A 15,333-nucleotide genomic window follows, 5' to 3' on the forward strand; every position below is an offset into this window, starting at 1 on the left:
TGTACAATAATTCCATACACCAATTAAGCTCAGCGATAACTTATAATATCTGATTAATTGACATAACCATGAAGACTAATTAACACTGACTAAGAACCAAGAAATAAAGGTTAAGGTCATACGAAACCTGACAGACAGACATATACAGATAGTTATTGTTGCCAATTACGTTAAAAAAAAATAATTCAAATAAAATCTTTACATTTTAAACCATTTAAAAATTCCATTCAGTGGGTATAATTACTTCAAAATATTTGGTTAACAGGAATCAGAAATGAAAGTTCTGTTTTTTTTAAATGAACAAATAGACAAATAAATACTGTTTACCAACCAGTTACCACTGTATGTAACTAAAGTTATTTTTGTGAAAATATTAGTACATACCAAATAAACGTGTATACACCTCAAAGTCTACATCAGCTGCATAGGTAATAGTATTGATATCTGGAATTGTATGGATTATACACGTCCCAATGCCACCTCTGTAGTCAAACACTGTACAGTTGTTCTCATCCAGACCACATTTCTGTGCACATATTTCATAGGATACATTGGTATAAGTAACTCCGATATCTGATGTTATTATCTTTTCATCTGTCTTAAAGTACATATCAACATCAGCATCTGAAAACCATGGTCAATTATAATGAATATTTCAAATGAGACAGCTGTCCATTAATCAAAGTGCTTGAAAGCACTGAAAGGTAAAGATTGCTTTAATTTATCAGTGGGAAGCAAAATTAAACATTGTATTGTATAAAGCATCAATTGTATTTATTTCAACTATAATCATAGACAATGGAAGATTACCCCACTTTTAAAAATTACTTTAACAATGACATCATTGATATTTTTTAGAACAGATATTAGATTCCAGCACATTGTACAAACTATGTAATATTCCTAAAAATTATACCATCATTTCATAACATGAATATCTGATCATATATTTCATAGATAAACATCTATAATGTTCATGGATAGGTTGTATAGAAGTTTATGATCAATGCACTATATTTTGTGTATCAAAAAGGTAGTGATCAGCCTTGGAAGATTTAGATATCAAGTCAGTCCCATAAGGTTTAGATTGCATTTCATGCAATCTAATTACCTAAAAATCAAACAAAGAAGAATATTCTAATACTAAGTATAGTTTTCTGTGTGTTGATTGATTAAAGTAGTATAACATCACTTTCAACACTTGACCATATCATGAAGGCCAGTCTGTACTGTAATGGTGCAGAAAGTGTGAGTTTAGGAGAGAACCATATAACTTCATAAGGAAAACTGGAATCCTAGTCAATTAAGAAAGGATTTACACATCTTACAACTTCAGTCTTGACAGTCTAATGATCACTGTACATGGACTACTTAGACTACTGACAGCCACTACATTGTAAAATCAAATCCATTTACAGCACATGCTTTCTTTACTAACAACCTTTCAACAGTTGATCAATTTGAAGCGATGATTTCGAACTGGCACAAAATTGGTATATTAAAAGGGCACTGTCAATTATATAAGGTAATAAAAAAATAAAATCTATCCCTTCTTTTGAACAAAAAGTTTCAGTCAGACTTTCATAATAAAAAAATTAAAGATGATGTGATATGATTAGCAATGATACAACGTACTATCTACACAAGACCAAAGAAAATTATTGGAATTTCTTATATGTATCTGAATACTAAATTTATATATATATGATTTTGCAACTCTTCATTTTCTATGTCAAATAAGGTCCTGAATACACTACTGTTATACCTTAAAATATTATATTTACCTTGTAGTGAAGAGGAATAAGCTCCAGAAAGAAACAATAAATGTTTTGCATTACTGGCTTCAGATATTGGTAGTTTACTCCACAAGTGACATGTGCCCTGTCTATACACACTTAGCATACATCTAAACCTTGTTTCTTCCGTACATTTCACCTCACAATCATCAACAGTAAATATGTTGTGATACATTTTTTGCTTGCTTGTTGTACCAACTTTGTATATTGCATCAGGCTGACGTTCAAATCTACCTGTAATACAGTAAGTTTAGAATAATGAAACAAATGTACACTTTACAATATTGTTCCTGCTGATAAAACTGGAGTAAAAGTAAATCTATGATTAAATGGACTCTAAAACTGAATGCAAGGTCAAATGACACCTGTCATTTATACAAGTACTTGTAAGGAATGCACATTCAAAATATTTACTTTAAGAATTTTTAACAGACAGACAGACAGACAGATCGCATGATACCCCTTCGTCTTGTGTGTGAAGACATCAAACAGGAATGTTTATCTTGGAATAAACATACTATTGCATAAAGAAACTAAAGATGTTGGAACTACCCAAATGGACCAATTCACAAAAATAGCTTGAAGCCAACTTTAGAAATGGAAATTTCAGAATGAAAGTCTGTATACCTGTTATAAGCTCGAAAATTTAAAGTCCTGTAGTTTCGGTGTGTAAAAAAGTCAATATAACTGTTATTTTCTTTTAAAATTTTTTTAACCCTTTCCTCCATGAAATTTTTTTTTTTAAATACCTGTTTCGCATAGGATTTTTCAATAAAATGTTGAAAATAAGCTTACTTTAATGAAATATTGACTGTGCCTTTATTACACCAGCTATATATATATAATTTTGGTCAGTTATAAATCAAAATAAGCACTTTACTTTCTTAATTTTTTTTTTCATATATTTGGTTGCCATGGTAACAATTTTATAGATATAAGTATGAAAATATGCTAAAATAAGGATAGCCACTTGTAACAGCAGTTAAATCTTCTGGAAACCATTAAATGTTTGACTGACTATGAATAACCTGAATGTTAACTTTTTAATGTGCTTTATGTCTCCATTTTTCTTCATAGCAACAGATTTCTTTCCCTAGCAACAACAAAAAATTGTGATGAAATTTTTTTTTTTTTTTATATTTGTTGACTGTTATATTACATATATAAGAAATATTAAGAGATGCTTTATCATAATATGTTTCCCTAGCAACAAGTTTCATCCATAGCAACTAAGAGAAATTTGTTTAAAATATGAAAATTGAACAACAGTCCATAGAAAACAGCTTAAAAAAAATTCATTTCAATCACTATGACGGCCATGAAATAGCACAAAAAAAATCAATATAAATTTGTTTTGTTATCTATTATTTTCATTAAATGGTAATCCATGTTCCTCGTGATACTGTCCAAAGCATGATTCTTTACATAAGTGAATGTTGCAATTTATGCAGCCATAGACAGTTTCTTTTCGCTTTTTTTCACCCTGCTTTGTGCACCATTTACACCTTCTTTTGTTTCTATTTAAACGAACACTGATATGATCTTTATTCGGTTGCTTGTTTACAGTTTTCCTTGTTCTTTTGGTAAAATTTCCAATAAGCTGCTTTGCAATTTCAATTCTAAAATCCAACAAAGAATATCTCTTCTTTCTTGGCGGATACCCGACTGATTCACTCAATACTATATATGCATTTGTAATGCATAAATTAATCATATAAAAAAACAAATATTTCCACCATTTTTTAGCGGGTCTACCAACTGGTGTTTTGGCACGCAACTGGTTGTTCCTATCCACACCTCCCATATAATTATGGTAACCTTCAACTGGAGGTGGCCTATCGATTTCGACTCTATTACCATTCTTTTCTCTTCTGAAGGTGGAGCCTTCACCTGACGGATTAGAATTTGTAGACAGGAAATGTACCTGAAAAGAAGTTTGTTAATTCAATGATTGTTCAGAATAGAAACAGTTAAGTACAACAACAGACCAAACAACTAGAAAAAATATCATTATTGCTGTTCTTCATTCTAAGTGACAAAAAGTCATCGAACTTTGAGCAACAAATCCTGTAAATACATATATGTCATGTTTTATAACCTTATCTTGCAAAAAAAATTTTTTTAGGTATAGTTTTAGATTTAACAAATAGATAGTAAACTTAAAAACAAATTTTAAAATTTTCTTTATGATTGGTTTTTTAGTTAGATTGAAATGAATTCTTATCTTATTTTAAATGTATACTGATAAATTTTCCTCATATGTCAATAAAACAAGTACATTTGTAAATACTATATTCTGCTAACTAACTTTTTTCTTATCTTGCCACACAGTTGCTACCAAATTTCCATTCTGGCGGGCAATGCTCTCCCCTCGCGCCATCCTCGGGGGATCTGTTACGTCATCTGGAAGACCAATTGATGTGCATTTTATTGTACCACATCCATAAATGCCATTTCTTTCCAAACATCTCAACAATGGTACTGATGTAAAGTATCTGAAAATGAACATTAAAACATATATTTTTTGTTTCTTTGATTTTTTTCCCCGAAAAATCAGGTCAATCATTAATAATTATTTTTTAAGTCCATGTTTATGGCCTTGTCTATTTTCAATCTATTTTTTTTTTTCATGTTTCATTTATTGTTTTCAACATATGATGTATACAACATCACATGGTCAATATTCTGTTGTTTTATTTTGGCATATTACATGTATTACAAGGTAATAATGTACACTTTAGATTTATTTTTGTTTTTCTTATTTTAACGTAAGTATGTAGTTACCTATCCATATATATATGGTGTCCTTTCCATTTCAGATCCTTGCATAGCAGTTTCACCACTTTTTCCCCTAGTTTTGGCCCTTTGTTTGGATCGTCCTTGCCCATGTATACGTTGAATTGATGACAATATCCAGATGTAGAGTCTGACCTCATCCAGACTTTCATGCCTCTTTTGATTGGTTTTCCTAATAAGAAAAATCATCTTTTGTCATTTTACATTCTATTTGTATTTTTTACTAGGTCAAAAAGAAAATATGTTAAATCAAAATGTGGTATAATTACCAATGAGACAATTCTCCACCTTGGACTAAGTGAGAAATGTGTTGACAACTATACGACACCAAACTGCCTTCAATAATAAGCAAAGCTATACCGCATATATAAAGATAAAAGCACAATAAGGAGAGAATTTAATTGAGTAGAAATAATATATTACCTGGCATGTACTGTTTAATTGAGAATCTTCCCTTGTATTTAACCATTGCTTCATCCACTGTTTGATTCTGTTTTGGTTTGTAATGGTCTTTGAAAGTATGATCTACCATGTTGATCATTGGTCTTACTTTATGTAGTTTGTCGAAACCTTCACTGTCCCTTGGTACTGCTGTTTGATTGTTATTGACATGTATATATTGATATAGTTTTGAGAATCTGTTTTCGGTCATAACACTTCTTATGCCAGTGTTTCCTAAGAAGGGATCTGAACTCCAGTACAGTCTGTATGATGACAGCTGCATCACTCCCATCAAAATGTTGATTCCAATGAATGCTTTAATTTCAGCAGTAGTAACCTGTTAAATTAGAATTATACTCAGATTTATTGTAATAAAGAGTTGTGGTATTTAGATATTGAATGGATTTAATATGCATGTTTTATTTGAAATAACCTTTGTTTGTCCTTGTATTCATCAGTATTTTAATTCCAAAACTGAAAGTCATGAACAAAAATTTATGAGAAGTATTATACATGGATTTAATTGATACAGAAAAGATAAGAAAAAGAACATGTAATATATATATATAATGTAATATGGTGCGCATTTAGAATATATTTGCCATATAAAAGTATTAAATACTGAACTCATTCCTGGAAAAGCAGAACCCTTTAATTTTTTGGTGTGATGATGAATACATCTGAATCAGGACATGTAGTCTGAACCCAACCTCCCCATTTTATAAATGGCTGGATCCGCCCCAGGTCTTAGATATGAGTACATTATTTTACCCCTTATAATACCAGCAATTTTTACCCCTTATAATACCAGCACTTGCCTCAAAAATTATCAACATAACCCTCTATTAAACTCTACTTATAGAGAAGACATCTTCTTGACTCCCCACCATCACTTTTTCCCAGGTTCATAGAAGATTTTTAAAGAAAAAGATGAGATTGATGGGGGACAGTTTCATTTATAAGACATGAATCATACACCAATCTCAATATTTGATTATATGATAAATTTTGTTTACCTCTTCCCAATGCTGGTCATTTTCAGAAGTTTGTTGTGCATACAGGTTGGTTTGCTCTGCTAGATGTTGAAAGAATCCCTCTTCAAAAAACAACTGAAAAAAGTCAACAGCTTGTGCGTTCAATGGCAACATGTGCACAGGACCTGTCATTTCACTAAAATCTGGGATATCTATATCCTCCAGCTGTTCTGACCAAAAGTCCTCATCAGATGTACTAGTGAGTTGGCTGCTAGGTATTTCACTTAGCTGTGAATCAAACTCGCCATCACTGTCCGGCAATTCATCGTTGTCTTCCTCAATATCGGAATCAGGGTTTCTGTCAGAAAGATCTGAAGCTCCATCAGATTCTTCATCAAATGATAAGTCTGATGTTCTCACTGAACTAGGTGGGCTAACAGAACCCGGACTTTCACTTTCGTCCTCCAAATCTGATAATCTAAATCCCGAAAATTGCGAGGATTGGGAAGAAAGGAAAATATCCATTTCTTCAGTCGGCCATGTTTTATTACCCAAAATGAATCTCCAAGTACACAAAAGTAAAAGCTGTGTATTTTTTTTGGCAAAATGATATATCATGAACATAGAAGTTCACGGAATACTGTATGGATTTTTTTATTGAAATAAAGTACGGAAATAAAAGGATTTCGTCTTTTTTATGCAAAAACAACGGTGCAAGTGGGGTACTACTTTGTTGATTCCGAGTTGTGGGCGGGGTTTTGAAGTCCGAGAAGAAAAAGTTGAAAAACTGGTTATTTACGTTAAATTTTTCAAGAATTTTTTATTTAGGCTTAAATGATTCAATTTTCATAAGATATATCATAAAAATGCAATGAAAGGTTTATTTTTTTCTGTTTAATAATAGTTATATGTTCCCGCCCACTGTATGATTCGTTGATGCGTAATCGCCGGAAGTCTGAAAAGGGATTCCCCAAAGAATTCACATGTTTACATTTTACACGGTATCAACTTCTTGTCCAAAATGTGTTGGAAAACAGAACGGTATGACATCCACTGCATATCTTTCATTTCTTAAATGAATTCCTGATATTCCAAATGTTATTTTAAGCACAATTACGTTTTATAGAGCATTTGTCGATGATTTGATTGCAATTTTCTTGTTGCTTTAAACTTGGACTCACATCGACTTGATCTTCATCATTTTAGAAATTCAAAAAATCTTACCAGCACTCAATTCACTTCAAACTATATCGTACAAAATGAAGACAGTGTATTTAATTGACAGTTTTATTAATAACTCATGACAGAAATCGTATTTTTATTCGATTTCGGCTGCTTTGAAAAGTTGTCAACAAAAAGTGAGACAAAATGGCGACGGCGTTAAAAAAAAAGAAAACAACAAGTTTAAAATTATAATTCACGTTGATAAACAATTATTTCATCAACACAATTAACACCATTTATTAACGAATTTATACTTCTTATTTTGGATACAACTTTGGTAAAATCTGACACGGATTACTCGAGAAAAATGCGTTTCATCTGAGATAGTAAATGAGGCGTCAAAAGGCGTCATTATGGAGTAAAGGGGGAGGCGTCAAAAGGCGTCATTATGGAGGAAAGGGTTAATAGTTCAAAGCCCATAATTTCAAGCTAAAAATATACTCTGAAAAAAAACAAGTTATCTACCAAATATAGTTGACCTATCATGGTAAATCACTGACCTTCACAGTAAGGTGGTTCTTTATCCCATCGTCCAGTTGGTAAACAGGTCAACGTTGCTGAGGTATTTCTAGCGATCCGACGATTTGATGGACATTCATATGTTACTTTATCACCAAAAGATCTCCCCGTAACTTTTATGACAGCATGTTTCACATAAGGAATTGGATCACAAACTAAAAGGCAGAAAAAAACATTATTCTCTCAGGTAGTTTTAATCCACAATTATAATGTAATGCCTCAGCCTCAATTTAGTGTATTGGTTTTAAGAAAGCACTTTATACATACATCTAGTTGTTAGTTTTCTCCTTTTTAATTGTTCATGGTGGGTCCTTTTATAGCTTTCTATGCAGTATGGGTTATGCTTATTGTTGTAGGCCATACGGTGACCAATAGTTAGTTTAACTTGATGGATGTGTCAGATTATCAAGAAAAACAGCACCTAATTACACATCATAACTTCCTACAGCAGACTTCCCATTCATGTTACTACTATATGTAAAAGAGTACTTTCCTTATTTATACAACATTTATATTTATTTTATCTTCTTAAATGTTATTGTAAACAAGAAATGTCAGGTTTGTCATGGTTTTTTAAAACGTCTTGTTGTCATCACTTCAAAACATTTAAATTCAAAAACAGTAACTCATCCTGGAGACAAATAATTGGTTAATCTAAAATTCATTCATTCATTATAAGAGGATGCTGTTACAAAGTCTCCCAAGCAAATTGCCTTAAGTATAAACCCTGTTGAGAAACCCATGACTTTAACATGACGTACTGTGGACGTCCGTAAGGAATTTTATTTGTAGCATCATTCTTTTGGTGTTGTTACTCTATACCTGTATGTGGCTACTGCAATACAATTACACAGCTTACAACTTTTGTTTTCCTTCACAATAAACCCCTTGGACGTTCCCTATTATTCATTCAAATCATCTTGCAGAAAATATATGGTTTTAGGACTAAGATCACAACTATTCAGAAGATATAAGGTAGCACTCCACAGTTAGAAAATAAAATTAAAAATTTACCACCAAAATGTTTAACATCTTCTATTTCTGAATTTGGGTCCTTTGTACTTTATTTGACCTTTTCAATTTTTATTTTTTTTAGCTATATATATGTTAGCAGCAATAAATGAAATTAGGCATTAAGTTTAAATCCTAGGCAATAAGCTAACGCCTAGGCAGTAAGACTATTGCCTAAATGATGTTAGGCATTAGCCTTAAATCCTGAAAAATATGTGCAGACATTAAGCTTAATGCCTAAAATATACATCCGGGTAAAAAAAAGACAGTTATTCATTTAAATAAAAATATATTTGTTACATAATAACATTATGAGAACTGAATTAAAATATCGATAAAATAATATTTGTTAGTAGAGGAATAATTAATTATTTGCAATTTTTTTCAGTGAAATACTAAATGAATCCGTGATTTTGAACTGTCTTTGTGGCATTGATCAGCATCTCATTTTCTCTTGGTGCAGATGATGGATTTTTTCAAAAAGGGGGAGGGGCTTGACTTGAAAAAATAAACGAATAATACTTATGAAGGCAATTTGAGAATTTTCATAACATATATATAAAATAATATTTGTTGAGGAGAGGGATAATTAATCATTTGTAATTATTTTCAGTGAATTACAAAATGAATCCGTGTAGAATGGTGATTTTGAACTGTCTTGTACAATGATCTGCATCTGTTTTTCTCTTCTTCTTTATATACAGAAAAACATCAACTGGTTGATGATTACTTTCTAGCGCATGCCTGGTTTAACAATATTTTTAATGATTGAAAATATATTTTTAATTTCATAAAAAAATTTCAGGTGCAATACTGTTATTTTATTAAATGAGGGGAAGGGGCCTGACAAGTCAATGTTTTCAATGCTAGCTATACAGAATTGTGTAACTATACATAGACATGTTGTCAATTAATGCTAACAACCCAAATAAAAAAGCAGTGGGTATTTAACAAAAATGTTAAAAAAAAATTACTTATCTCCTAAAAAATTGGAAAATGGTGTGAGTAAAAAAACCATATCTTAACTTTTGATCAGTTCAAATCAGTGGAAAACATTTCAAATAATTATTATAATTATTATATAGAATTGTCCCTTTTTTATTGGTACAATCAATTTTTTAAATATTTTTTAGTTTTTGTAATACCACACAAAAGTACGAGTTAATTATGTTTTAAATATGAAAAGTACTATAATTTGAAGATCTGTCAAATGAATGTATATTAATATTAGTAACGTAAATAAGAAACAACTTTATATCAGGATTACATCACCGAAAATACCAAAATTCTAGAGTTGAATTATTGCCTGAAATTATGTTCGGCAATAGGTTGAATAACCATCATCAGATTTCAGGCAATAACTTAATGCCTAGGTGTTAGTTTATTGCCTAGGATTTAAGCTTAATGCCTGATTTTACTTATTGCTGCTAACATATATACACTGGTGATTCTGATGTAGACAAAATGGAAAATTTTAATCCTAATATATATGATGAGTTTATTTATAAAAATATCTGTGACATAAAATAGTACAATTATATATAATTAATGTTTCACCTGCTGTTTTCCAAATTTCAGCACCAGTTGCTATGGTATATAACTGTGACTGAAGGTCATACAGTATACACTCCTTGGTTGTAGGGGAATAGTAAAACGCCTCACACAATGTTTCCTCGTAGCATTGTACAGCACACATCTGATTGGTTGTCTCTACTGAAGAGGTTATTAATGTACCTTTTACTGTTGTATCACTTACATCTATATACTTTTCTGCTAGTAAACCTTTATAAAGAAAAGTTAAAATAAACTGCAAGAAATATTGTCAAATCCTCTAAACCAAAGTTGTTCCAGAGTGTAATAATTATCAAATGGGCCTTTTAAGTATCAACATAATTAATAGTTCCCCAATGACTTAAAACTTGGTGAACAGTCTAAAAAATGGTCAATCATCAAACTTGACCATCACTTGTTTTATAAGTAAACACAAATTGAAATTGAAGAGCTTAGGTTACATAGATTTTTAGTTTTTTTCATTGAGACAGTTACAGCTGCCCACCATAAAAGACTGGCCTGTCCATATGGTACACAAAAAATAACATGATTGCTGACAGAAAAACTGGTCACAAAATGTTTTTATTTTTTTTTTACAAAAATAAATGCAAGGATTATGTTAATAACCTTGAAATACTTAGCACTCTCTAGTAAGAATTTAAAACCATAACGTTAACTTACTAATACATTGAGGTATTGAGTCCCATAATGATACTCTATTTGTCTCTCTACACTTGATAAAGGGATAACTAAGACCTCCCAGAACATATCCAGTGTCACATGCATACAGATATTCCTTTCCCACATGTTCTCCAACTGCAGCTACTGGAGGGACTATAGCATTAGAGACTGGAGGTATTGGTGAACATACTGAAATGGAATAAAAGATACAAATCATTTTATTATGTAAAAAAATGCTCCAAAATTTTCCCATTTTTGCTCAAGAGAAGATAACTGACAAAGGAGAAGTTATGATCAGATAGAGGTATTCATTTTCAACTGCTGGTCGAGGTTCCTTTCTGAGAGTATCACCAGCTTATAGCTATTAGTCAGCATTTTTGTGTTGACTTGAAATATCATTGATTATAGGTCACAATTACAAATCAACTATTTACAAAACTTTGAATTTTTCGAAATACTACAGATTTTCTAGCCATGGAATATATTATCTTAGCTGTATTTGACAAAACCTTTAGAATTTTGGTCCTCAATGCTCTTCAACTTCATACTTCATTTGTCCTTTAACCTTTATGATTAGAGCAACACTGACGAGTCTTTTGTAGACAAAATGCTCATCTGGCGTCTAATTTGTTTAACCTGGTATCTAGGATGAGTTTATATTATATATAATAATGGTACATATACTTACAATGAGGTTTTTCACATACTATTTTGTCTTTAGGAATTGCAGGTGTTAAAATAGAAGGTAAAGACTTTACATAAGAAGTTTTAACCCAATAACCAATGGGATTCATAATGACTCCAATCTGTGCTGACGTATTGTCGAATTCAAAGTTAGTATAAGTTAGTGATGATTCTTCACCTAACCAAACATAATCTTCTGTACGAAATTCATCTACCAGTCCAATGAATCTGTATGAAGGACCTAACCTGGTAAAGTAAAAGACAATTTGATAATTCAAGTTTGTGAATGGATATTTTCATATTTAGAATCAAGGTGGTACCCTACACCTTTCCTTAATAATACAATGTGATTAAAACGTTTAGCTGATTTTACAGAGTTATCTCCCTGTAGTGTTAGATACCACCTTAAACAAAACTTCCTATCTGAATTATTTATCAAGACAGGTGAGCTTAACAAGAAAAATGGGAGCTTCTTTTAATTAATAATTAAGTTTGGAGGAAATTAATTCATGAATACTGGAGTTTGTAAACCCCACACCTTCAGAAAACCCAGTTTTGTCCTATTTCAATTTTCCAAGTTTGAATTTGAGCTCAAAATGTACCTTAAACCTGAGAAACATGAAAATGGCCTTTGGTTGAGGAATTTGTTGAATCAACTTCAAAATTAAGGTCATAAAGTTGACCCATAAAAGAAAAGAGATCCAAATAATGGTATTTTTGGTTATGACCGTAAGGATTACGGTCCTGCATGGTAATTGGGTTAAGAACTGTAATTCCAGAGAACTCTCAATGTACACTGGACAGACATACAAAGAAGTTGCATATCTCCTCTACTTTATCCTCTGTTATCAGACTTTTGGCATTTTTGATATATGCCAAAAGTTTGAATATTCTATTCATTTGTATCACCTTTACTTTTGCAATGATTCTTCACATGACAAAGCATAGTCAACTGGCTATCACAGGCTTCTGCTGTTGTTGACTCCGGAGCTTTAGAAAGCCAATTTGCATATTAACAAAGGTACAGTGGGGAAAAAACTATTGAAATTCCTTTGGAGTCTGGTTTATTCAGAACTATATATTAACATATTTTCACTAAAATGTAGCAACTTTACGGAGGAAAACAAAATAACAATCTTCAAGGATATTTTTTTTTTAACTCTTTGGTCATATTGTTCAGGATTATACATATAGCAAAAAAACTCACAAACAACTATCAATATACAGTGAAACCTGGCTTAACCGAATCCTGTATAAACCAAACATGTTCTTAAGCAACGTCATATCAATTTGAATGCGTTATGAACCTTATGAAACCGAACATGAGCCAATACCGAACAAAATTTTTAGTCCCTAAGAGGTTTGATTTAAACAGGTTTCACCGTAGTATTCCTTTTCAATTTCACTAACATACCCTAACTGTCTAATAACTTCATTTGTTGCTGCATCAGGTATAACAGCCATGTATGCCTTCAGTGCTCCACAATGAACTGCCGGATCACTATCTTCAGTTACAATTGATGAACCCATGTAATTCTTCTCGTCCATAAAGTAACAATGGCCGTCATGTTGAACCCAGGACACTGGACAGCTAACAGGACCTAGAACAAAATTTATTAATATGAGCTGCATCGGATAGAAATTGACCTTATGCAAATGAATATCAAAACATCTTATTTCGGGTGGAAAAATCTCTATGCAAAGTTTGTAACTGTTTGAAAAATGAAAATTGAGGTGATATACTTTTAGGAATTCTGGTCCTCAATGCTCTTCAACTTCGTACTTTATTTGGCCTTTGTAACTTTTTGGGATTCGAGCGTCACTGATGAGTCTTTTGTAGACAAAACGCGCGTCTGGTGTATAACCAAAATTTAGTCCTGGGTATCTATGATGAGTTTATATACATGATAAAAGAACCCATAAAAACATACCAATCATCTTTTATTTTGTATGTTCAAAATCTATCAAAGTCTTATCACTATACATGTATACATGCATTTCCATAAAGTTGATTTCTATCTGAAGTAGCTCATATATTTTTTCAAGTCGTAATAACTTTTGGTTAATTTTGTATGAAATTGAATATAACTAACTGCCCATTGTTGAGGAGCTTCAATTTGCCTGCTCAACTTGCGCATGCAGAAAAATAATACACTAATGTCTATTATCTTTTTAATTTTGAAGTAAATAAAATGTTGACACAGAAATATGTCTGGCCTGGCCTGAATGTAATTATGCAAGTATAATGCAAATTTTAAAATTAAACTGCCAATACTTTAACATGTAGTATTCAAAGTCAATGAACAGTGATTAAAGGCGCAGGGTCAAATTAACTCTTTTGAAAAGAGATGTGGAAATTATAATACAACAGATTACCAAATATCATTAAACTGACCTTATCACAAATTTTTTAAGCAAACTATATGCAACCTTTAACCAGATCTTATCCCAAACTTACACATTATGGACATAGCCTACGCTGCAACCACCACTGATGTCCCTACAGGAAACAAGGTGTCTTAGTATCACCTCTTTAACTTTGTCAAAGTGAGTAAGAATTTGCGGGCTATACATGAAGCTGATGATGATACAGGGCTGTTAAATGTATTTGTTTAAAGAAGATTCGAACACCTTAAGGTGATATTGAAAATTTACCCAAACTTGTGTTTACTATAATTTTGATATAATTTGTCCAAAAAATAGTACAGCGCACTGTAAAAGTATTTTTGCGAAAGTGCAAATGGGATTTTTTTCACGTTCATTTCTTTTCCAAAAAAAATGCACTATGAAATAACTGTGTACTCGGACCATTTTACATTTTAATATATCTCGTCAATATAGAACCTAACAATGTATAGAATTTCTAAAAGGATACTTTCTCAGATTGATAGAGAAATTATATCAGGAATTCATTAAACATTTCATATGTGTCAATGCATTAAATTGAAGATTTCTTATTTAATAAAACTGACGCCAGCAACATACTTGTCTGACATATTGCTGACAAGCTCCCTGACATTCCGTTCTGGTACCATCCACTCGGACACGTACATATATCACTGATACATGTAGAATTATTCATACAAAACTCAGCCATATCATAACATGGTCCTCTACCAACAGGTTGAACTGAAAAATAAATAAACTAAAGTTTGTCTTGAATACCAAGTCATATTTCTCCCCTTTCTCTCTTGTCTGGTTTGAAATGAGTGTTATAATTACCAGTAGGTATAAAAACTGGTCCAATTGAAAACAAGATGGTACTTAGTAGCTAAATGTCCCTGCCACTGTGTAAATGATGAATAAAATAGTATGCCCAGTACAAAGTTGTACCACTAAACAATATGTTTCTACATCTTTTATATCAGTGTCACATGTGACCTTGACATTTAACCTACTGACCACTGACTGCAAAATAATTGGCTTAATTTCCTATTACCTTTTTTTTAAATTTTATTCTTATCAAGCAGGTGAAACTCTGGTTACCTTTGGGAAACCAGTTATTCTCTATTTTTAGTTACCGTGACCTTTACCTTTGACTTTTTGACTCCATATTCTATAGACTTCTTTCCCTCCACTATATCTTTCCTTCCAATAAAGCAAGGGAACTCAAGTTATCACCAAATAATCATAAGACACACTGATGGACAGACTGC

General features: G+C 31.7%; 1 protein-coding gene across 1 annotated transcript in view; it reads right to left on the reverse strand.

The window, feature by feature from the left end:
• Window positions 1-373: 373 nt before the first annotated feature.
• The window catches only part of LOC143046831 (uncharacterized), a 38,633-nt gene continuing 23,673 nt past the window's right edge, over window positions 374-15,333 (reverse strand). Inside the window, exons 10-17 of the mRNA XM_076219891.1 lie at window positions 14,663-14,806; window positions 13,092-13,278; window positions 11,682-11,923; window positions 10,994-11,182; window positions 10,319-10,543; window positions 7,732-7,905; window positions 1,785-2,030; window positions 374-624 (exon numbers count right to left, since the gene is read on the reverse strand). Of these exons, the coding sequence (XP_076076006.1) occupies window positions 374-624; window positions 1,785-2,030; window positions 7,732-7,905; window positions 10,319-10,543; window positions 10,994-11,182; window positions 11,682-11,923; window positions 13,092-13,278; window positions 14,663-14,806 (1,658 nt within the window). The remainder of the gene's footprint in view (window positions 625-1,784; window positions 2,031-7,731; window positions 7,906-10,318; window positions 10,544-10,993; window positions 11,183-11,681; window positions 11,924-13,091; window positions 13,279-14,662; window positions 14,807-15,333) is intronic.

The sequence above is a fragment of the Mytilus galloprovincialis genome, chromosome 9, assembly GCF_965363235.1.
Source record: "Mytilus galloprovincialis chromosome 9, xbMytGall1.hap1.1, whole genome shotgun sequence".
NCBI classification, from domain to species: Eukaryota; Metazoa; Mollusca; class Bivalvia; order Mytilida; family Mytilidae; genus Mytilus; species Mytilus galloprovincialis.